General features: G+C 41.9%; 2 protein-coding genes across 2 annotated transcripts in view; both read right to left on the bottom strand.

The window, feature by feature from the left end:
• Window positions 1–7,389, bottom strand: part of gjc1 (gap junction protein gamma 1) — a 39,853-nt gene extending 32,464 nt beyond the window's left edge. The window contains exon 1 of the mRNA XM_079366202.1: window positions 6,687–7,389. The gene's annotated coding sequence lies outside the window, so the exon portion shown is untranslated. The remainder of the gene's footprint in view (window positions 1–6,686) is intronic.
• Window positions 7,390–11,253: 3,864 nt separating this feature from the next.
• On the bottom strand, window positions 11,254–23,575 carry eftud2 (elongation factor Tu GTP binding domain containing 2). The gene is made up of 28 exons (XM_079365777.1): window positions 23,411–23,575; window positions 22,712–22,827; window positions 22,440–22,602; window positions 22,201–22,279; window positions 21,227–21,302; window positions 20,976–21,041; window positions 20,840–20,875; window positions 20,592–20,682; window positions 20,420–20,502; window positions 20,134–20,300; window positions 19,865–19,989; window positions 19,702–19,765; window positions 19,511–19,601; window positions 19,250–19,385; window positions 18,928–19,055; window positions 18,067–18,260; window positions 17,870–17,981; window positions 17,641–17,781; window positions 17,418–17,519; window positions 17,033–17,115; window positions 16,746–16,832; window positions 15,625–15,751; window positions 15,103–15,190; window positions 14,837–14,955; window positions 14,420–14,514; window positions 14,124–14,277; window positions 11,900–12,007; window positions 11,254–11,801 (listed from the first exon to the last, which is right to left on the bottom strand). Exons 2-28 carry the CDS (start codon window positions 22,814–22,816, stop codon window positions 11,706–11,708), a joined length of 2,916 nt encoding a protein of 971 aa, XP_079221903.1. The 5' UTR covers window positions 22,817–22,827; window positions 23,411–23,575; the 3' UTR covers window positions 11,254–11,705.
• Between the last annotated feature and the right edge of the window lie 853 nt (window positions 23,576–24,428).

A 24,428-nucleotide genomic window follows, 5' to 3' on the forward strand; every position in this document is an offset into this window, starting at 1 on the left:
CGGTGACAGAGAGTGAGGGGGACATCGCCCAACCATGGCTAACCCCAGCTGGGCCAATCAGGTGTGAGCGCTCGTGGCTGGATCAACGCGCTCCCTCTGCTGTGTGCAGCACAGTCGCACAGATCCCCTTATGGATTCTAGTAGATGCTCCACAGTGTGAGCGGCGCTCTGCTGATCAGTCCTGTGTGTGTGTTTTCAGATAATGAAGCTGACTCTGTGTGTTTAATGAAATCTGTGCGACCTCCTTTACTGCCCCTGTGTTGATAGAGTTTCACAGGGTGATACAAAACCACACTGTAGTTATGTTTAAAGGTCTTAAAAACTCACTGTCAGTTTCTTAATGTTGACATTAATGACTGTATTGAAGGTCTTAAACAGATTTTTACCTGAATAACTAGACACATACGTGCTTCTCATAAAATGCTTTTTAATATCTGCAAACTTCTCTTCTATGACAATGTAAACCTTTCTAATTGTTCCATGAAACTCTGAATAATAAAGCTTTTATTGGGCAAGCTGCTTTGGCACGTTGCTTTTAGTTGAATTGTCCTTAATTAACAAAAAATGTGAGTAAATTGATGTTTTAATACAGTTGAAACATTTCATTGGTGTACAATGCATCACCATTATCTTTTTAAAAAACATGAATTAGCTCCAGGCATTATTAATGAGAAAATGTAATAATTTAATGATCTCATTTGACATGCATGATGGCTTACTGAAAACATTTGGGCTGTTGGTTGGTAATGCCAAACTGCTATTTTGAATTAACCTAAGTAAGCAACACACTTAACCTGCTCTGACAACACAAGAAGCAGCAGAGTGAGCGCAGATAGAGTCAAACAACAGGTATGAGTCATATGAGCGCACAGTCAGCTAGAAGCCTTCACGTTACCTCGCTTTGCCTAGGCGCACCAATGTGACTAAAAAACGTACAGAAAGGTTGTGTCATTGCAGGCTGACAGTGAATGAAAGGTAGCTCTCGGCCTTTACTCCTGTCACGTTGTGGCTCCGCCCCCCTGGTGACCAGAGGGAAGTGGCATAAGACCTGTCAGTCCGCATCACGGCCCGGGCCACGACAGCCGGGCTCATATGTAAATGTGCAAGCACAGATTCATGAGTCTGACGTATCAGTTTGAATATGCATGTTCAACACTGACTGGAGCGTAAACATCTCCATCCGGATCTCTGTGTGTGTGTGTGTGTGTGTGTGTGTGCGTGTATTTCCAGGCTTACAGTGTGTATGTCTAAGCTGATCCCACTTTGTTATAGTGACATTCCCGGTGGGAAGGAGCCTCACGACTGTTTTCACTTGCCAGACTGCCCGTATCTCTTCATGAGTCCAGGCTGGGCTGAAGTGACATCTGATTTCATCCACACTCAGCAGGGTTCTTTCCGTCCACCTCCATTTTTCTCTCTTACATTTCATTTCCCTGTTACTTCCACCTCCCCCAGCTGGGAATGCATTGCCTTTCTCTGTTTCATGTTATCATCAATCATTTATGCTTTACTGTTTGTTTGACTGTTGGTCAGACACAGCACATCATTTATAACTCAGGGGAAGTCAGTATTGTTGGTCACTGCAGGTAAATAATTTCTCCACAATGAAAAATCCTCTATTTTTAAAGGGCATATTTGGTCCTCCCCATAATATAGAAGTTTAGTTTCAAAGTATTTCATCAAGGTAAATTTGTTTACTTTCAATGCAGCGTAACTTTGGTCAGTAACTAAAAAAAAATACTAAAAGCAAAAGTTTTCTGTGCATGTCACCATCGTGCATCAAGACCAAAATCTGATCCTATTCTAGCAGTTGCTCTATTGTCATATTATCATTAAATGTTTTAATTCATAAAAAAATAAATGGTTAAAAGTAATGTCAGGGCCTAAGTTGGGGTCTTAAAAACCAAAAATACCAAAATAAAAATGTGATTTATATGACAAAAAGCAGAAATAAGCAGCATTTAATTTCAGGAGCTGAAACTGGAAACATTTGGCATTTTTGCTTGATTAACAAGTTGTGTGACATGGTTTAAAATCAATTTTCTGTTGACATATACCAATCAATTGAAAGGCAAATTGTTAATACAATTTAGTTGAGTGCAATGATTATCATTGCATTCAGTTTGTGTTCTTATGAATAACTCTGCCTTCAACTTAATGTGCCAACAGGAGGATATGAAGCATCCTGAACTCTGTTGCAGCGTGCATCATTAGCATGCTGCGATGGCTGACATAAATCATGATGGTCAGTTTCCTTATGTTGTTACAAAATGAGCGATTTTCTTTCAGTTTTTTGCCTTTTAAAGATTCAGAGAACTGCTGCGTCCTCTGTGCGACACGTGCACCGACACAACTGAAACATGGTTGTTCATAAAGGGTCAGGGCCGACTGCAGGGCTCGTTTTCCTGAGGAGTCATCCTGAGTCACAGAGCACAGCACAACCCTCCCCCGCTCGCCAGAATAATCTGAGTCTCCCCTAAAATATCAGCCGCTTCAGTTGCTCAGCTGTACTCTACAAAAGGCACACTAAAGACTACGATCATCTGGCATATACCAGATACATCAGCTGAGTAACTCAGTGAAATAAATGAAGGTCAAACTCTCCATCAATTATAGCTCACAGCATGAAGCTCATCATTTCAAAACGTAATGACAGTTTAATTAGAATTCAGTCTAAAGACACACAGCAAGATCCTGATAGCTTCACCAATTATTTTATTACCTATTCTTTCAATCTTAGATCTAACTCTTCTTCCAGAAAATTGCATTTTGCTCGTTCCAGAAAAAGTTAAAAAATGATATCCATACTGTACTTTTAGAATAGCGCCATTAGAGCAGTTGAAGCCAACTTTAAATAAGGGGAAATTTGCACATGGTTTAAAAAAAGTGCATCTGATGGCCTCTAACCATTCTAATTACCTGGTAATTAAAAAGTAAGTGCATCCCCCACATCCTCCTCTCTTTACTTTAAGCTCGTTTACAAGAACTGGCAACCAGAAAGCACTGAGTGTCACGCAGAGGGAATCCAGACTAGTTGGCAGGCATAAAGACGCCGTTTTCCCTCTGTGCACTGCACTCCGAGGATTAAGGCTGGCAGTGGGCTCACATCTACTAAACAAGATATAGACATAATACCTTGATATTTGATGTTGCACAAAGCCAATGAGGAGAGGCTGCAGCACCTCCAACATATTCCTCATCCACAACACCACAGACACCAAACACTGACTTTCTTTGAGCAACACGTCGTGTAGCATTTCATGTTCTGAGCTGCAAAACACCTGCACCTTATATAAGTGGGAATGTGTAGTGGCTAAAAGCATAAAATTTACCTCTTACTGTACTGGCTCCACATCACACATTCTGAAGGAAGAATTGGGAAAAACAGGAAGTAAATTACTGGAAATTATTCAAAATAGATGCGTGTAAAGCATGTAATTGACTTAAACACAACCTGCAGACATTTCATTTGACAACTACCATAATTGAAAACAGCTGATTTAATTGCAGTTCATTAACATAAAAAAACATTTAAATAATAGCAAAAAGCTGGGGAATTTAGAACACATAATGTTATGCTGGTAGTTAGAGATTTCATGTTTTTTTATGATGTAAATGAGTCAATTTAGGATTCAAAGTCAGCATTTCTGAATGACATTACATGTTTCTTTATCATGTACATCTGCCTGTGCTTTTATTCTGATGCTATCTAGACAAGTGAAGAGAAAAGAAGTGAAACTAAACATGTGCGTGTTTGGTGACAAGAGCCCAGCACATTTTATAAATATGCTGTTTTATGTAAGGAGAGACCATGATGCTTCATGTTGTGTGTCCGAAAAAGGTCTCGGAAAGCTGCCAACAAACATACTGCATTTCCGATTTAATCAACTTTCATTGATTAAGACCCCCACTGAGAAAGAAAAGAGGAAGAGAACACTCAAATCTACTATACAGAAAATAACATATATTGATATTTCAATCTATCATAAAGCATGACGAGTTCAATAGCGGGTATATATAAAGCTGAATAATGAGGACTGCATTAGACCGTAGAAATATTTTCATTTTCACATTCTCCCAGGATGTGAAATAATGTATGGATACCAGCATACTGTATACATACATCATGTAACCAAAGTACTTTACATAAATACAAATATCAGGCTCTTGAACCTTTCTTTTGTGTTCAGTGTTGTGATGACGTTTATTTATCAGATGTGAATACTTTCAATAAAATACAAATTAAAAAACACTAAATGTGTAAAACATTTTTACGTATTCAAAATCACTTCTACATTTGCATAAGTGATAATTGGACAATTATCAAACAGTAGTAAAAGTTCTGATGCTACATTTTTAAGGCAAAACATTTCGAATAGTGGACCTTTTCTCCAGATATTTAGGTATATTTTTATTTCTATTGAAAATTTCTCTGATAATAAATTAACTACTCTTATTTAATTCAATCATTCTTCTACAGTGCTGCTTCTTTCTTTCTTCTTTCTTTCTTTTTGAAAGCCTCTCTGTGTCAGGTAGAAGTCTTTAATATGTGATCTTAATGTTGTGTTTACATTGGGCTTTTTAAAAGTCCAAACATCTCTTTGCTTCATATTGATAGCTGCCTTCTCAGCGTTGCTTTTTATTTTTGAAAGAGTCATATTTGGAGCCTTTTCTTGGTTGGACCCTTTCTGGATCACTGGGGAAACACTGATGCCACATTTTGTGTTTTATATGATATTGGATGTGTCATTTATCAACTTCCCAGCCAGCTGAGCGACTATGTGACATTTCTCAGACTTTTCTGGGACGTCCTCTGATCATTAAATAAACATCCATGCACAATTTATCACTCATATCTGCCAAGTCAGGGGATTTTTTTTTAACTTTTTGCAGTGTCGCTGTTGGTGCAGAACAGGCTGTATATTTTAAAGGACAAGAGGAAAGGAGCACATTGGTCATGATACGAAGTGAGGTGAAAGGGCACTTCCTCGCTGCCACACAAAATCTGCTGCTCATCGCTCTTCCTCACAGAGGTTCACTCCCTCTCCTCCTACATTGGTATAAGGTCTTCTCTTCAATTCTCTCAGAGCAAAATAATGGTCTTTTGGGGAAGTTAGAGGGAACAAGCCGGGGTATAAGATGGACTGGACTAATGTCACATATAGAAAACTGTAGTCAATTCTGCACACAGGGCTATGAAATGACAAAAATGCACTTAAGGTAGGAAACAAAGAAGACGGAAGGAAGGGAAAACAGAGGCAGATATGATCCTACTGGCAGATCACCAAAGAATAAATTCTGTATAAATGCATTGCATCCATACGTTAAATAGAAAGCACTAAGCTCTTTGTGTTGGCAACATCCCAATCCCTCACAATGCTTTTACATATAGCGAGGATTTTCAGTAGCACAGGGGAGAAACTCATTACTGTGCCTCATATTGGAACCATTGCTTCACTGGCGTTGACAAATGCTCCACACAGAAAGCAATGTGGCACATTTCAAAGGCGGTCTGCACAATAAAAGCGTTTCTCATCACAGTAAAAAATGCCCGGCACAGGTTAAGCACTCTGAGAGGTGCGAGTGTGTTCTTTTCATACTCATAAATTGACTTAAAATATGATGAGATAATCACTAACAGAATCAGGGTAATTTATGTGCTCTCACACCAATAGTTAGCACATTGCGTTGTTAATAAGAGAGAGAAAAGGCTGTTAGAACTTGAGGATATTGCGTAAAGGTAACAGCACTTGAGTAAAATAAAAACATGTCCATCCAAAGCTTAAATTAAAGATGATTAGCTGTGCTGCTATTTAAACCTGAAATGGCTATTGTTGTTGATACATATTCTATTTAATTAAATACACATTTGCTTTCTTTGATATAAACAGCTCTCCTTTCATAATCACATGTGCTCCCTTTTTTTTAATTTTTTTTTATTTACAATGCAGCCCTTTAGATTGTAATCATCTAAGCATATGAGCTGTATGACAGGAATGTAAAAAAGTAATACAAAAAAAATAATAATCTGAAACTAAAAACAGCACATAGGCAACGTATTCCAACGACTGTCAAATGTGCTGATTATGACACTATTTAAACAGTTTACTAATTAAGTTGTTTAAAAGTCAGAATGTATCCATTGTTTTAACCAGCTCCTGCAGGACATAACCAGAATCCGAGGAGATTCCCTGCACCTCCCCTCTACGCCACCTTTCTGCTGAAATGATTTGTCAAATGTATGAGAAAATACGGGCTTAGTTTAAAATGTGCTTTATAAATGCGAAAACGCCAGTGATTGGAAGCGGATGGGCGGGCGTATTGAAAGCAAATTAGCAACTTATGTCAATTAGATCCGCCGGATGCTTCACAAACGCTTGTTTGCACAGTGAAGTTGCTCTCTTGTTGCTCTCGGCTTGTCCTTTTCCAGTGAATTACACATGAATTTAAAAGAAGAAAAAAAAGAAAAAAATCAATTAAGTTAAACAAAAAAAGACGCACACTGACAATATTAAGCATATATGTATACAACCCTTGTCTGTGCGTTATGGTGCCAAATGACGCGTCCATGGGCCGCGATGTTCACTCCAACCCAGGCTTCGAATGGGTTACAAATCGGCAACATGACCAACAAAGGAGGACACAATCATTACAACATTGGGAACTAGAAGATCAAATATTCTTACCGCTCTGCGAGTCTGTGAAGATGCTTTACGATGGAAGATGATCCTGTGTTTCACGATGGGAAGGTCGTGTTGGACTTGGTGAGGTCCAAACTTGAATCCTGCCGTTAGGATCAGCTCCAATAGCCAGCCGCGTGCTTGACTGATGTGTTTGAATGTTTATCTCAAAGCATCACTAAGAGACGTGGAAGCTTTCTTTGTCCATGTCAGCCTCACTGCTCTGCCTTCGGTAGAGAAACGTCGATCAATCTATGTTGTCTGCTGCGTAAAACCTGTGCCAAAATTCCTGCGGGCCCGTTCCGTTACAGCGATGCTAGACAATGGTCTGGTCATTTTGGCACGAGATTAACCTTCTCCGCTGTCTATAACACTAACATTGACCGATTACCTCGAAATCCTGACAGCTAGTTTGTTTATTTTTCTGTGACTGGCTTTGGGAATCAGCTAATAAATAAAATGTGTCAGACGCTCACATGTGCCAGTTGTCTCCGGTATTGTCTTTCGGCTCGTTCATTTGCCTCCTCTTCATCAGCAGGAGTGAACAGCGGAGTTATGGGATCTGTTGATCACTGGAGGTCCTCCTTCATGCAGCTTGGTCGTAGTCTCGTATTTATCAGCACCGGGATTTCCGCCATACAATCTGACATCGGGGCTCGTTGAGTGGCAGCTGGATTCCCTGAAAGCTCGGCGACCCGTCTTAGCAGGGATGCACCGACGCTGGAAGCCGCGCGCACGCGTCGCTGACAGTGCGCGCGCCCGGCAGGTCACACATCTCGGGTCCACAAATCTGCGATCTGGCGAAAGAGCGATTTTAAACCGAAAATTGGCAGTGTTTGTGGCTTGCATTGTGCCGCCGTTCACAGATCAGCATAATGTCCTCAGAACATTTAAACCCCTGTTGTGTCTGCTAATAACAATAGAATCATATTTACTTAGATTTTAATAGCTAATGTAGCCTATCTACTATATAATTAGATGTACCATATTTGAAGGTTGTAGTGAGCCTATGCTTCGAATAAAGGATTCATATACTGTTGTTAATATTATGAAGGGACTAATCTGCTATAAACCCAATTACAAACAATTTTGCTGCATTTTATGGAAATGTTTTAACAGTCAAGATGCCTCTAATATAACAAGAAAAAACTATATGCACCTCTAATGAAGGACAACAGGACAGAAATTAAAGAAGGAAAGAAGCTAAATCATAGGAAAAACCAAACAGGTTAAAAGCACTGCTAAAAATAAGTGAAATAAAAAGTTAGGACTGATTTTTTTTATGGTCTGCTTTCCTTTTTGTTGCCCCCCAAACATTTGCCTACCTACTATGACTTTTGATTAAGCCTTTGATTCCTTCCATGTAAAAATGGCTTCCTGCAGAAATACTGAAAATAAGACCACCCCAAGGCTCTACTGATTGTTTGATCAGGGTTGGAGAAATTCTACTTTAGAGGAAGCCTGTGAAAGAAAATACAATTATCACCCAGCTGATTGGCAAATTAAAAAAAGTCACTGTAGAAAGTAATTTTGCAGATTGATGGTGCCGAAGCAATGTAGCTGACCATTTCCTCCACCCCCTCCCCTCCTCTGGATCTCCCGCTCTCAGGCCCTCTGTGCATGTGCAGCCTCCATCACTCTATGAGCGTATAACTCTGAAATGGACTGACCTCTGTGATTGCAGAGTGATTCAGTATTGTTGCTCTTTGTGGGGCCCTAGGGTGCAGGAGTCACACAGTCATGTGGTTGTGGGTTTTTTGTGAGTCTGCTTGCAGCACTGACCTTGCCGGACCTCATATTGTCACTGACCCTGCAGGGCTGTGATGGCGCCCTCCTGTGTTTTAGAACATGTATGTTGCTCTGAGTTAATGGTGGAAAGAATAGTATATGTGTGTATCTGTCCAGTATATGTGAACAGAGGAGCTGGAGCTTATTTGTAAAAAATACAAACAATCCGAACATTATTTAGTGATGTTTTTTCATTCTAATAAATGAGAGTCAATAAAATATTCATATTGGAAGTAATAAGAATACTCTGTGTGACTCCTAAAAGCTTTGCTTAGATTATAAGGCAACATGGATTTTACTTCTTCGATCAACAAACAAGAAACCAAGACAAAGGCAGCTGCACGGTTTTGGTGATTGCTCTGCTTCTCTTTTCAGGACGTCTTGACATTTATTCAGTGGGAATTGTGATCGTTTTTTTCCATCATCAATGGCATCTACATCACTGCGTACCTATTTTGTGTCGTCCTCACATACTCATTTTGACTCGCTTTGTCCTCATCTTGTCTCAAGTCTGGGGACATTTGAACACTTTCATGGAAAGTTGCTTTTTTTAAAACTTCTTTTGGTGTATCGTCTGTGTCTTTATGTGATTGCTCTCTGGTCAATTATGAATTTGGGGTACGTCATCAAACACTTTAAATATATTCTTTTATATAGACTTTTTCTTTTGTGCATCATTGTATGTCTTGATACATCCATCATGAAACTTTACTGGTCATTCCATACTTCTGGCGTCTTTGTGGCAGTTTCTCTCTTCATTATGGCTGTTTCGTGTCTCCAAGTCTTAAAGAAGAAATGTTTCATCACCATACTGAGTTTAGGAGTCATGACAATGTTTGGACTTTGGATCAACTTTCATCATCATCAATCAATGGGGATTTATCACTGATTTGTAAATGTGGCCATGACTTCAATATAAGCAGACTGATTGAACTCTTCTGCGTCTGTAGCTTCCAACCTTAGGCCTGATGTTCTGTGAGCAAAGTTCTCCTTGTGATGTTAGCAGGAACAGACAAGTGTGATTGAGTCACTGACACATGACAGAGCGGCAGTGGTGTGTCTGTGCAGAGAGACACGACACAAAGAAGAAGAGGTAAGAGCGAAGGAGAAAGGTGACAGGTGAGGTCAGATGGCGGGGGTGGACAGGAAAAGGAAGAAAGAACTTACTTAAAGAGTGCCCCAAGCCGCCCGTTTACTAAGCCTCCTGTCTATATTTAGCACAGGGAGCACAGATTGTTAGGCTGGCTCTGGAGCCCTGTGTTCAGACTGGCAAGAACTGCTGCCATCCGTCTCAGCACCTGGGGCAAGGCACGACCCCGAATTACGCCAGCACAACAAGAGAGTGTTGGAAGCGCGTCGTTCGGGTGCACGTTTGGACAGAGGAGAGGTGAGGGGACACAAACCCCCGAGAGCATCTGCATCCCCAAAACATAAAAAAAGTGTGGTCATTGCATTCTGCCCTTCCTTCATTGTTGCTCAATATCTTCACCCTTTCTTCCCCCACAAGTTTATAAAGGGCACAGATCCCCTTCATCACCATCTACCCACATCTGCTGAAAAAAGAGAAACTGGTGTTGCTGGAGAGGATTGACATTCAATCCAAATGTCAAAGCAGCCCATGCCATATTTGACTCTTCCCCCCCCCCCCCCCCATTTTGTTAGCGCCTGCCATCTACCACAGCTCCAGGACGGTTAGGGAGTGTCAGAAGTGACCTATGAAGGACGCCGCTGTAGTTGTACGTCTTCAAGATCGAATTGATTGATCTACTGCAAAGTTTGAGCGTTCATCCTTCATACGGCACAGAGACTGTTGACTTTAAATCATGTTAGTTACAATTGTGTTGTTAGCAAAAGGTTTAAGCTTGAAGACTTTCCTACAGTGATGCCGTTTTGTTGTGTTGCCTGTTTTGGTCACAATTGAGTACCTGCAATTGTTTCTCATCATCTAGTCTTTATTTGGAGCCATTTGTTTGCGTGTGATGATTTTGTGACGGTTAGTATTTTTGGGGAGTTTTGGGGTCATAATCGTTTTGTTCCACTTTTTAATAAGTTTGTTGTAATTGTCTCTCTGTGGTCACTCGTGTCTCTTTTGGTTGTTTTGAGATGATAGCCTGAAGGTTTATGCATCATATCAGGACTTCTTGGGGCTGTTTATTATTTTGATGTTTTATTTTCGTTTATTGTTTTTAATCTCACTCTTGTGTTAACTCTGTCTCAGGCTGCTCAGAGGCCTTTCGTATGCAGCCATATTGCCTTTTGGTGGTTTATAGAATTCAAAAGATAATCCTCTAAATAATGAGTCACATTGCATGCGTTAGTTTTTACGAAAACAAATATGTGGACGCAGTCTTTACTGAGCGTTAGACTCCACAATGTTGAACACAATCCCCTGCAGGGAGCCGCTTTCTCCCGTCTTACATGTCCTCAAAGATTTCTTGTGTCACTTTAAAGATTGAGAGCAAACTTTAACTTTTCAGCATAAGTTTTGTTGCTCGAGTGACATCTGTCATCTTTGACAAGTTATCATTCCTTCTTCTTTTTTTGTGTTTCACCCCCTGACCTTTAGTTCCTCCCAGCCTGCCTCCGACTATCTCACAGTCTGTCCATCAGTCAGTGCCCACACACGACCCGAACAGACGCAGCGATCAGTCAATCTATCAGCGAAGCTCACATTTAACACAAGTCCTTACCAATCTGTATCTAAACTACACAAGCCTTCAACTGCAGGATCAATGTGAGGAAGATGTTCTACTTGAGTTCTGAATCATTGAATGTTACCTTGAAATACAAAGAAATCATTTATTCAGACTGACACCACAACAATGACATCCAATGTTAAAAAAGAAGGGTTTTCTTATTCTACAAAAAACAGTTATTTGTACATAAAAAGACAAAAATATGAGTGATGACAAACCATTGCAATATTTGACTGCTTCTTTCCAAAAGGCTGCAGTACTTTCATGGTTTCCATCAAATGGATGACACAGGGGAACCTTGACTATGGATTCTTTAAAATTGTAATTTGGGGTATTTCCATCAGAAGACAGTAAAATAAACTATGGGGTCTTACTGGATTCAGAATAACATCTGTCCTCTAAATGAATCGAATATGGATTCTGTGATCAGAATACACACCCGAGGAAAAAAAGAAAAAAAAAGAAAAGAAAAAAGAAAGGCTATAATTTGGATTTGAGCCGTGAACATTTCGTGGATGGCTTCAGTCACAGTCTTGCAGTCTCACATGGGGTAGTTCAGCACCACATCCTGTTTGGCCAGCTCCAACAACATAGGATCATCGAAGAACTTGCTGATGCTCACGTCCTCGCTCAGACCCTGCAGAGCAAAACAACGTGTCAGTCTTCATGAAAGACAAATTGACCAACGACTGTGCAAAGACAAAAGAAAAAAAAAAAGTGGATGAAAGGGCACACCTTGCGCCTGCGGGTCTTGATCATGAACTCTCGGGCCAGGTGGGGGGCGGGCTGAGGCTCCAGAGGTCTGATCACAATACTCTTGTCCAGGGGGTCACCGGGGACGATCTGATGGGAAATATTAAAACAAGTTGAGAGCCGGAGCCAACCACAGCCGAGGACGCCGTTTTGTATCCAGTCAAACACGATTTGAAAACAGCACAAAAAGCATGTCACACATTTTGAGCTGTAACAACCTGAGTGGACACTTCTAGTAATGGCTTCCGACCTTTCACTAAATATGTGATTTGGTTGCAGGTCTGTCCCGTTGCTCCTGAGTCAGGAGCGCGTCCATCAAGATGATGGAAAGAGCCGCGCGCAAAGCTGTCATTCATTCAGCCTGTGACCATCGCAGCAGCAGTGCGATGTTGGCAGGTTGAGGGAGAAGAAGCAAAATGTGTTCACGGGCTTTTAAAATGATTCATTAAATTCATTATCTAAAGCAGCTCATGGTTTGACCTTCACAGAGTGAGCTCATTGCCCTGCATATATGATGCATTCAGCGTCAAAGGAAGAGTGGACTTGTAAGGAAGGCTGAATCTGAAATCTGGAGGCGGGAGGGGACTAAGTAAGACATTCCCATCCTGAGGGAAAGATCAAAGCAGAAGGAAACAATCAATGGAGTGGCTGAGGACCAATCAACAGATGGATGAGAGATGCTAACAACAAATTCCTTTCTGTTAGCATGCCAATACTGGCAGTGCATAATCAAAGTAATGAGGGAGGACGTTATGGTCTGTTGAGTTTAATGAGGAAAACAAAAAAAGTTCAGGGACACTTTGTTTGGTTTTTATTTCCTTGGGCAGATGAGTCCATATGAACAAGCAGGAATGAGTCCAGAGAAGGATTAGGGAGAGCTGGAAGGGACGACAGAGGAGGAGAGAGGAGGGGGGGATACTTTTCCCTCTTCAGGCGAGCGTAGTAATGACACACAAGACGACGGGAGGTCAAACCAGAACTATTTCAGCTGACGTGGGAAAACGTTACAAATTTCAGGGGAAATTTGATTTTTTTTTTTTTGGGGGGGGGGGGGATTTTTGCACCTTTATTACAGAGGAAGGACAGTGGATAGAGACGGTGATAGACGTGCGGGAAAGGAGCGGCAGGCTGGACGTGAACCCGGGCTGCCCGTGTGAGGACGACAGCCTCCATGCATGGGGACGCACGCACTAACCACTGATTTGACAAACAAACATCTTAACGATCTTCACGCCCTTCATAAAAAGGTAAAACTACGACGTTCGACAAGCTTGACCAATCTTTGCTCCCACAGAACAGAGTTAGAATTCCTCAGTTTTCCCTCAAAGGACTGATTTATCACTGTCCTTCTGTCAGCGTTGAGGCAAGCGTGTAAATAAATTATTCATGTGTAATTTCTTGTAGGACACTTGTATTACATCTCGAGGGGGTAACAAATCTGTTCGGAGGATCAAACGCGATAAATATTTGACGCGTTTCTTCTTGCAGATGACTGACTGTGCTGTTAACTATTCATTTTTTCTAAGTGGTGGGAGTTTTCCCTGACACAGCTCCGCAGAGCGCAGACACTAACCCACGTCAGACATGGCAGCAGAGACTCAGACGGCCATGTTACACTTAAAACTTAATGACTCAACACTCCCCGTCAAAAGCTGTTCATCTGAAGCGGCAGACGTGTGCACGAGGACGCTCACTCTGCCGCACGAGCTGCCACTGTTTGGTGGATGTGACACTCGGTGAACGCAAGTAAGTTAACAGTAACAGCTGATCAGAAGTGAGCCATTTGTTTCTCTCAGTTTTGGCATCACGATTAGTTGTGGGAAAGAGTCGGAAGCCCAAAATGATCAAATTGCTTCATCTGGTGTGGTGCAAAAGTTAGATAAAGACAAGTGATGCAGATTGTAAAATCAATGATTAATCGAGATCTCTAAATCAATCAAAACAATAGTGATGATGTTTGTGTATTAAAGGGTTAATACTGATGGACACTTGACATAGCAGCTTCTGTCTTCTGTGTGTGAATGTGACAGAGCGTAAAGAAAATAAATGTGCATTTAGGATTTCACATCAAAGGTTTGATTGGACTTGAGGAGGTTGAAAGCCAAACTAGTAGATCAATATGGATCAAAATGTTTGCATTGAGCGGGTGGGCGCATGAGTTCTCCCCGTGTTACTGAATAAACGGGACTGGGAACCTGTCGAGTACCTGCCAGTGGTGGAACACGGACAAAGCGAAGGCCTGTCCCTGTGTGTGTGTGCGCAGGTCAGTCTCGAAGCCGAAGGAGTCGATAGCCGGGATGAAAGCCTTGATGGTGTAGAGAGGAGAGCCTGGAATAGGTGCATCCTGGGTGACGTGACCCCTGATGAACAGACACAGGGTCACATTAAAAAAACAAAAACAACACATCTGCATTTTTTTTTAATGATTTTATGTTAAGGTCATCCAAATGTTAGAGAGTGTGGTTTGTTGGGCCTGGGGATCGATGTTACAAATATACCAACCTCCTCCGAGCCAGAACTGTGTAGACCGCTGACACACAATCAGCGGGAGCTTGAACCTCCACAAAGTAATACGGCTCCATCAGCCTGGGAGTGGCCTGAGACACAAAGTCGAACATTAGTGTGAGGACAAAAGCCCGGAGACGCAGTGTGGCCTGTCCATGCACATCTGACCGCCGGATTAATGACGAGAGCGGTGACAGAGCCAGAGAAGACGAGGACAGAAGCCAAAAACGAGAGAGAGGAATGTTATCATATCACGATTTCAAAATAACCCACGTCAGCAAAATCCAGACGTGTAATCATGTTAATGGAACATTACAGAAAGTGTGGAGGAAAAGAAAGTGTGGAGGAGGCAATGGCAGATGAGGTGAAAGATCCAGTTGGGGGGGAGGGGAGGGGAGGGCTGGGTGGTCTCACCATGAGGAAAGCAGAGTACACCACTCTCCTGGCTGTGGGGATGACCTGGCCTCCTCCTCTGTGGAGCGGCTCCTGAGCAATCACCGCATCCAGGATCTTAAACTTAACGTTCCTGATAGCTGAGGGAGGCAGAGCGACTGAGTTATGGTAATGAAAAACTGATCAGGAAGAATGAATTTACCAATGCTGAGAACATCCAGAAGGTTTCATGATTGAGGAGTAATAAAAAAAAAAAAGTAAAGAAAAAGAAACCCAAGAGGACTCACGCTCGTCACACAGAGGTCCCTCCCTCGTGCCCCACTGGAAGCCCTGAACGATGCTGTCCTTGACGGAGCCCAGCAGCGCCTTGTCAACCTACAGGGGGAAATCAAATTCCACTTATATACAATAAACACCACTTAGAAGTACTTTAATGTGAACTATAGATTTAGAGACGTGTGGCACCAAGGCTGAAGTGATTATTCAACGTATTTGTCCATCTAAGCAGTTGACAAAGCAAAACATAAACTAACATTTGAAAGCATAGTAATGTCGATAACTTTGTTGTGTTTGCAAATCAAATACATTTTGGGGGCTTGAGTTGTTGTAACCTCAAAAAAGTATTTGGAAGAAGCTACTTTCAACAGAAGGATGTTCCTGATGTTTTAAAGAGAAAATGGATCCGTAATTATCGAAAAGGGAAAAAGAAATGACTAACAGAAGAGTATCTGTAATAAGTAAAACTATAAAATTCAAACTGTACATGTTATCCCTGACTTCTCAAAGTAATCTGCTGAATCCAAACTGACCTCGGAGGGCAGCGTGTCGTCCACCAGGATGTTGGGTCCTGTGGTGTCGGGTCCGAAGGCCCAGATGGACCTGGCGGCCAGCAGATCCCAGTCGTACTTTGTCTGGAAGAACTCTCCCAGTTTCTTCCTGTGATGAAACAGAGCAGCCACTGGTTCAAAGGGCTTTTCTGCACATTATGTCAGCTGGAACATTAAGGAGATTGGTCGATTTGGGGGGGGGGGGCGGAGGGGGGTTGCAAGGGTTAATGGAAGAGGAGGAGCGGAGCGAAGGTTTAGCTTAATGGTGTGTGAAGTATGTCACTTCTCTGGCACTGCTGGGTCCAGATGGCCTGACAGATGAGCCGAGGACGGACCAGAAACCATTCTGGAGCGAAACGCGCACACACACGCTCATGTCGTGCTCGACGCGTCACGGGGCCGGGAAAATTCATGCATGCTTTTAGTGCAGGATTCAATTAGTGAGAGTGGACTGATCAATATACTCAAGAGGGTCTTTAAGGAACACGCACACAATGTACAGAAGGCTGTCCTTCACTTCACCCAACATCTACGCCGAAATGAAGAGACCTAAAGAACACTGCTTCTACATTTTACAAGCCTACAATAAAGGTGAAGCAGAGATCTTGTATCCATCTGAAGAGAACTGAACTTCTACACTTCTGACAGTTTGAGAAAATTAAAAACTGATTCAAAGGAGTGCTATCACGTTGCAGCACAGAGCTGTTACTTCTGTGACCAAATCCAAAATTACATTTGATGAAAGAAACTTGAGAGTGCACACCTCCCAGTCAGGTGATTTAATTGAATATTACGCACACATCTAATAGCTGCAATGATTATGTCATCCCTAGGCCTCTCTATATCTCTAGAAGCGGCATTCAATTAAAGAACCAATTCAGAGTCTAACATGGCTGCTCATTTATCGCTGCAGAATAATGAGAAAGAACGATGACTGGAATATGGAGAAATGAATAAGGCGGCTCACTTGTCAAAATGAGTAATGAGGGAACACCGACACACGCGTCAAACAAGGAGAGCCCATTCTATTATTTCAGATCATTAGGAGATCAATGAAGAGCTCTTTTGGTTCGAGTGTGCTGCTCATATCGTCTTCGTCGTACCTGTTCCACGTGATCTGCACAACTTCGTTCTCGATGTCCTCAGCCAGCCCCTTCTCCAGCGGCTCGGCGATCATGGTAATCTTGTTCCTGTCAATCACATCACGCAGCTTGTCAATCACGTGTTCCGGGTTCAGGAGACATTCGGGCCAGAGGGAGAGCTTCGCTCGGTTAGGTCTTCAAACTGTGCATAAATTTAACTCCCCAAAGAGACAAACTAACTTACAGCTCATGCAAGAAAGTCAACTGACCCTGAAGAGAACCTTCAAACTCTGACGGTTGATACTCACTTTTTGTTTGGGGTTTCAGCAAAGCACTTGAGCGACGAGGTTTCCACAACTGTCTCGCAGAAAGTCACTACAGGGTCCGCAACCTGGGGATGAAGATGAACAAATGATCAAACAAAGGACCAAAAAGCTCCAGAGTTCTGACTTATAATTGTGTCAGTCCGACTTAAAAAGTTTCAAAATGTAAACTGTTATCCACCATAGAATTAACTAAAACCAATCAATAAGTGTTTTTATTTCAGTGAATTCAAATAATCACATCAAATGGCTGTTTTTAAAAATTCTACTTCAGGACTACAGAATCAGTCACTGAAATGAAGGATCTGCTTGCAGGACAGGAAGTCACGAGATGTTGTGAAATGGACGAAGCAGCAGTGAAGGTCGTTACTTTAATGTCGATCTCGGAGTACATCTTGCGCAGGTCGTGCATCACACAGTCCAGGTAGAGTTCTCCAGTTCCCAAGATAACGTGCTCTCCAGACTCCTCCACCTGAAACATAAACACACGCTCATGGGAAAATGTATTCACCTAATGTAAGAGACAGTTGTAACTTTTGCTAATTGTAATCTTTAGGTTTCCAGAGGCCGACAGATCGTCTCGTGTTACTTACCTTTGTGGTGAGAGACGGGTAGCTCTTGTTCACCTTCCTCAGTCCGTCCAACATCTTCGGGAGCTCTGATGGGTTGACGGGCTCCACTGCGATCTTGATGACTGAAGCTGTGTTGAACTTCAGAGGTCGGAAAATCTGAGCCTATCGGGGGGAGGGGTAAACAAATTGTAAACCTTTACTGCTTCTCGTAAAACATTTTTAAAGACCCTTCTGTTGTCTCGTGCCTCACCTCCTCGTTTCCTCGGGGCTCTGTGATTGTGGCCGTTTTGACGATCGGTTGGTCACAACCTTCGATGAGGACCCAGTTGCCAGCCGGCACTCTGTTCACTTCAATTTGGTATCTTGAGAAAAGTGCAACGGAAAAGATTTAAAACGCGATTCATTTCGGACTCTAGAAACTTTGGAAACCAAAGGCCTGCAGCGTACCTGGCGACATTGATCCACAGTCTGCCCACAGTGCAGACCTGGGAGTCCTCTTCATCTTCAAGGGTGTAGTTCTCTCCTAAAACCTTGACGGGCTGACCGGCCTGAATGGTCCCGCTCAGCACCCTGCCGAACGCATGGAACTGAACCCCATCCTCCGTGCTGTACATCTTAGTGGTGTGGCACATCAAAGGACCCTGAGGGCAGGAATCATGAGGGGAGCAGGAAGGAGCGATAAGAGAGAGAAATTAGGGCAGGAAAGTCTTACTGCTGGAATGTAACATTTCTTCCTTCTATAATCAGGCTTAAAGGAGAGGGAGAAAGACTTCTATATGTCACCTGGACATACAGTATGTATGATTAAAACACAGCATTGTCAAAAAGGCCCCATATTCTGCTTTTTCTGCTTTGATACGCTTTAGTGTGTTTTCCAGGTGTCTTGTGCATGTTTAGGTACATCTGTGGAATGACCTCTTCCTGTTAGCAGTAGAAATCGCCGCGTGAAACGCTCACTCCCTAGCCTCCCCTTGTTTAAAATGTGTGACATCACAAGGCAAAAACGTCACTGATCCAAGCCCACTGGCTCGTGTTTTTTCATGTTTTTTTCTCTTCGTGGGGGATTCTGAGCGTTAGAAATACAGGGAGATGAGAGAGCCTGCATGGATAGATATATAAAGCCCAAAAACGGCAAAATGTGGGACCTTTAAATTGGCTTATTTAAGCTGTCTGTCTAATTCAAACCAATTAAAACAGCCCGTTAGCCTCTTTTGACAGAACAGCTGAAACAGACTGCAGATATACTGACGTATCGGCCAATCAGAGGCCAACAAGCAGCAGACTCCTATCTGCCTCCATAACACTCACGTCAGGATCACACTCTGCCATGGCCTCCCCAAGGTCCGAGTCCAGGCCTCCCGTGTATGTGTGCTCTATCTTGGTCCTAGCTCCCTCTTGAGGCGACGGTATGTGATGTACACACATGTCCACGAAGCCTGCAGGGAAGAGATCCATACGGAAATATTTACCAACGCGTTATCAATGTCTTCAGCAGTTACACTAATGAAAGTAATAAAGACGATAACTTATCAGTAGAATGTTTTAATAAAATCAAAGTGCTTTACAGAAACAGTGACATAGTTACGTTAAACAAATAACATTTAATGATGTAGGGGGAAAAAAATCATACCAGTGAACTCGCCAAAGAAGCGGTTACAGACGAGCCTCAGTAAAGGTCTGATGTTCAGCTTCAGCTCCTCTTTGCTCAGGTGGATCCCCAGCTCGTCCAGAACTCTGGGGAGAGACGTGTCACAATCCCCGACCACCTACAAACCAAAACCAAAAGGAGAGGGATAACGGCTTCTGTCTGACAAGGCTCCGGTGTTGTCTTGTATATTTAAAGAAAAAAAAACAAAAAAAAAACAGAAAGTGTGTTTAAGACATGTCCAACCTGGGAGAGGATCTTGTAGAGAGGCTCCAGGACAAACTCCACAAAGCTGCGCTGGGAATTACTGGTGGGAGCTTTCTTTGTGAACTTACGGCTGAGCAGAAGAAAAGGACAAACAACCAAAAACGTCTTTAAGGGGAGGATGGCTGAGCAGGAATAATTAGCATCTTGTTAAAATCCAAATAATGACTCACGTTTTGGGGTTGAAATAAATGTCTCCCCAAAGCCTCTTAGCAAACTCGTTATAGTTGATGTCACCTTCACAGACAAAGAAGAAACGTTAGACTAACTCCTCCGAAGAATGAGGAATGATGAGCCGGTCCACTTAAGAGAGCAGACTGTGAAGAGTCGGCTTACCGAAGGTGTCGGAGTAGATCTTTGCGAAGGAACCCAAGGTGAAACAGATGCTGTACTGAGAGCTGGCGAAGCAGACGTTTCCGAGCAGAGGAGAGACGACAAAGTTCTCATCTGTGGAGTATGTGCTTCAGAAGGGAAGAGAAAAGGAAAAGCCATGAGCAGGCGTTGCAGGGGAAAAAGTCAGAGAAAACGTTTCTCCCACTTTAAAAATGGTAACTGCTCTCCATGAAACATTACATGACATGCAAACTACAGATATGGAGTGTTACCTGAGCAAACCATTGACCTCATCCACAATGTGTCGAAGTTTATAGTAGGCGTCTGTGGGGGGCAGCTTGAGCTCCACAATGAGCCGGTCCACCTTGTTGATGCAGATGGTGATGGCCATACGCTCCTGAACTGCATGTTTGATCAGACGCTCAGTGTTCAGCATCACCTGGGAGGGGGAGAAAAACACAAAACACTCGAGGTTATGCAGAAGGACGAGCAACAACGAAGTGTGCGCAGTGAAGAGTGCAGGGCGAGAAGATTGGGAAGAAAAAAAAAAAAACTCACGCCTTCTGCTGCGTCAATGAAGAGGACTACACCGTCTGAGAGCCGCATGCTCGATGTGACCTCGTCAGAGAAGTTCACGTGACCTTAGAGAGGGAAGCGAGGTTTGACTTGACTTGGTGCTACGGCAACGCATAAAACCCAGCAGACAAAGAATCAGGCCAACACACAATACCTGGTGTATCCATGATGTTGAAAAGGTAGGATTTGCCTCTGGAGTCTGGCAGGACCATTGTGACCGGTGTGCTCTTGATACCCACTCCTCTCTAAGGAAAGCACAAGAGAGACATCGTCTTTACAGCAGAAGGAACTTAAGCCTTCATCATTTACGCTTCATTTGTTAAAGGCCATGTGATCTCTGCTCTGTTAAAAATGTATCCCCAGTTCCACTTCATGTTCACATTAAGACCCAGTTCCACTCACCTCCTGTTCTGTGAAGAGGATGTCTGTGTACCGGAGCTGGAAAAGTCAAAGAAAAAATGTATACATTTGTGGTGTCATATTCAGAAATGGAGTGTAATGACTTATATAAGATGTTTATGTCACAGTCAACACTCACATCCACATCGTCTCTCTTCCTGATTTCTGGATGTGTCTGTTCGATCAGGCAGTCCACAAAACAGGTCTGTAAAAAGCAAGACAAAAAAAACAAGCAATAGACGAGTTGCTGTTGAGTCTGAAGTGAGGCCATGTGAGCAACGCTCAAATACATTGCTCTCCTCTGAAATTCTTCAACTTCGGGAACATATGGCTTTTTTTGGATGAAATGTCACAGAAGCAGCTGGAAGAAGCCAGAAGGTAGACTCTAACCTTGCCGTGGTGAAGGTGACCACACAGGGTGACGTTACGGATGAGCTCAGAGCCGTCCATCAAATCAGCAAGGAATCTGTGAGGGTAGAAAAACACATGTTGAATGACAAACAGCAAACAGATGTGACTTACTTCTAACTACTGAGAATAAGGTCAGCATAAGAAGAAACTGTTGCATTCAATATCATATTGGTCACTATTTTTACAATGATCAAAAAAAACACTGCATGTGTGCATATGAGCGACAGTGAGACTTTCTAATTACTTCTAAATAAGTTTTGAAGCACACACGTTTTTATAATGTTGTATTGACTCCAAACAATTCAAGCAGGAGAAATGTCTCTTTTTAAATCAACATTTACTATTTACACTATAATTTTAGTTGCACTTTTCTCTTTTCGAGCGCTCACACAAGCAACTTTAAAGTCACAACTATATCTATGACATCTTTTTTTTTTTTTCACTCTGTGATTTTCTTCTGCTTTGCTACAGTAACACTGTACATTTCTCCATTTGTGAGATGGATTGTCTTATCTTAAATGAGACAACTAAAAATGGGGCGGGAGAATTGCTAATTGGGAGTTGCCCTGAAAGCTGTAAATGTATGGCCAATGGATACAGCAGAGTCTGAAGAAGAGCTGTGCTCGAAACGTCACTCACTCACTTACGGGATGTGCTCATAGTAAATGCACATAAAAGGGGAGCAAGTGTGCGGTCTCCTTCCTTTATTCATTGAATGCTGACCTTTGAGACAGGCACCTTACTGGATGTGCGCGACTGCTACGTTCACAATGGATACAGCACAACATTTCTTCAGTCAAAATTCCTCATGCTCAATGTGAGTTTTTTTTTTTAATTGCTCATTAGAGGGTTTTTTTGGGCATGCTGATGAAAATACAATTAAAAACCAGCCAGGATGAGCATTTGTAGCTTCAGACATTTTAGACAATAAAACAACCATGCAGATGACTTACTCCATATCATAAACAGTGGCCGGTAACTCCTGCTCCATCAGAGTGAACTGCCTGTTCTTCACAGGCTTGATGATGGGCTCTGGAGTGGAGAGAAAAACATGTGTAAACCTTATGCGAGTTAAATGTAAGATATCATTACCATCAGTCTTTGATAAAAAAAAGGAGGTTTCAATAATGAAATATGATGCACTTTGAGGAAGACCTGCATATCCAGCATATACTCAGTTTTTTAATATTACCTGTAAGAGGTTGTGTGTCTTCCTCTTGGACGATCGTTTCCACTTCAGGACCATAAACCTCTTCTGCTGTAGGATAGTACTTCTTGTCCTCGTGCAGGACCACCTCCATGCCTGGGACGTCTTCATCTGCATCGGCAGGTTCTTCATCATCGTCATCATCACCCTGCACAAATTAAGAGTAATCAATATGACGTGTGTGCACATATAACAAACCAGGTACACATTAAAGTACCAAGTTATTAATAATGTTCGTGAGTGGCTGTGAAAATTACCTCATCAACATCTCTGTCCTCTGCATCCAGGTCATCATCATCGTCTTCAGAGTCCAGCTCTGGACCGATGTAGTTTCCGAACTCGTCATACAGATCAGCCTCCATTTGTTAGAGAACTGAAGGAGGAGTCATGTGTTAATGGATGGACTATTTTACATTATTAAGACGTAAATCAGCGTTGATATAATATAATTAAAAAAAACCAGGTTTTGACTGTTTCCTTTTATAACATCATTTACTGTAAATAGGTTAGTTACATTTAATCATACAAGCTGTAAAATATTTAACTTTAACGTCGTTATAACTTTGCAAATAGTATTTTTAAAGACGTTACGCGAAACTCTGATAAACAGTTTAATCTATTAACTTCAAGTGAATTGATATTTACATTTTTAGTGACACTGGTAAATGATACTGTTAGCATTAGCTCACTTTTCTTATTGACAAAACTAAAACATGAACCAACATTGTCCGATCATTAATGTAACACATGCTCTAGGCAACAAAAGAGACTACAATCTTACTAAATGCGACACTTAGAAACTATCTGATTCTGGGGTATCATGCGACCTAAATGTTAACATGCTAGCATGCAGAGAGAAATGAATGATGTGGAGGCGACGTTTCAGTGACGTTGCTGTTTAAAGGTTTAACCTTCATGTGGTTCACTATAACTCGTAGGTTTCAAAACACACCTACCTGTTTTCCGTTAAGCTGCAGAAATAGTATATTTCTGTTTTTTTAAACAATATAAAGTGAGGTCTGTTTTTAGAAGACAAATAATTTCCCAAGTGCCGCCATGCGCACGAAATACTATTTCCGGAATGTCTTCTTCGGTGCCTTGCAGGCGGTAATCTGCAGTTTGCTCACTACTGCCCCCATCACTACAGGCTAAAGGTAAGTATCACTACCCCGCTTTAAATTTGAATTTAAACTAAAAGCAATAGTTCATTTATAACCTTTGTAGTTTTCTTTTTGTTAACCTGAATGTCTAGCCTACATACTATCTGCCTTGACCTTAGTGCAGTAGCACACATACTTAACTTGATTGTAATTATTCCATATCCCAGGCTATTTGTCACCATATTTGTCACACAGTGTACCGAAGATCATGACTGTTGTAAAGTTATATTAATGAACGTCTTCAAAAGGAGATTGTATTTAGTTCATTTGAAGTTCCTCCTCAAATCAATTTAGTCTTAGAAACAATAGACATGAAACCAATTGAGCGAAGAGTCCAAGCTTCAACCTGTGGCGGCACATGTACAATACTTCCTATTGAACATAATCTACATTTTGTTAAACAAATAGGCAAAATACAATTCAAAATAAAGATAGCTGTAGTTATGCATCATGGCCACTAGATGGCGTTAAACATTCACCCTTTATGCATGTACCCTTGTTCGAAAATGACTTTTTAATAGACTATGTGAAAATAAAACACAGATTAGATGTGCATAAACCTTTTGGATAAAATATCTATTTCTAGCTTACTTTTGCTAATAATACTGAAGATAACTTCCCTGAAAAACCTCATCAAGATTTTGAATTTAGCATATAGGCCTACATTTGTATATTGATACAGTAATAAGAAACATAAAAGTTATTCCTCACTTGGCTGAGCCTGCGCATGCGCAGGTGTTGGCAGCTGTCAGAAACCGGGGTAAACCGTATACATGCCACAGTCTACCGTATTCTATCGGAGTTCTCCAGGTAG

The sequence above is a fragment of the Symphodus melops genome (genome assembly GCF_947650265.1).
Source record: "Symphodus melops genome assembly, chromosome: 17".
NCBI lineage: Eukaryota > Metazoa > Chordata > Actinopteri > Labriformes > Labridae > Symphodus > Symphodus melops.

What these genes read in the sequence shown, in the direction of transcription:
- eftud2 (XM_079365777.1), bottom strand. Translation starts at nt 22,816, where the DNA reads ATGGAGGCTGATCTGTATGACGAGTTCGGAAACTACATCGGTCCAGAG. An exon ending in TCCTCTTCACAGAACAGGAG is followed by an intron (nt 20,683 to 20,839) that starts GTGAGTGGAACT and finishes TGCTTTCCTTAG; the next exon opens with AGAGGAGTGGGTATCAAGAG. An exon ending in GCTGAAACCCCAAACAAAAA is followed by an intron (nt 16,833 to 17,032) that starts GTGAGTATCAAC and finishes TGTGATTGACAG; the next exon opens with GAACAAGATTACCATGATCG.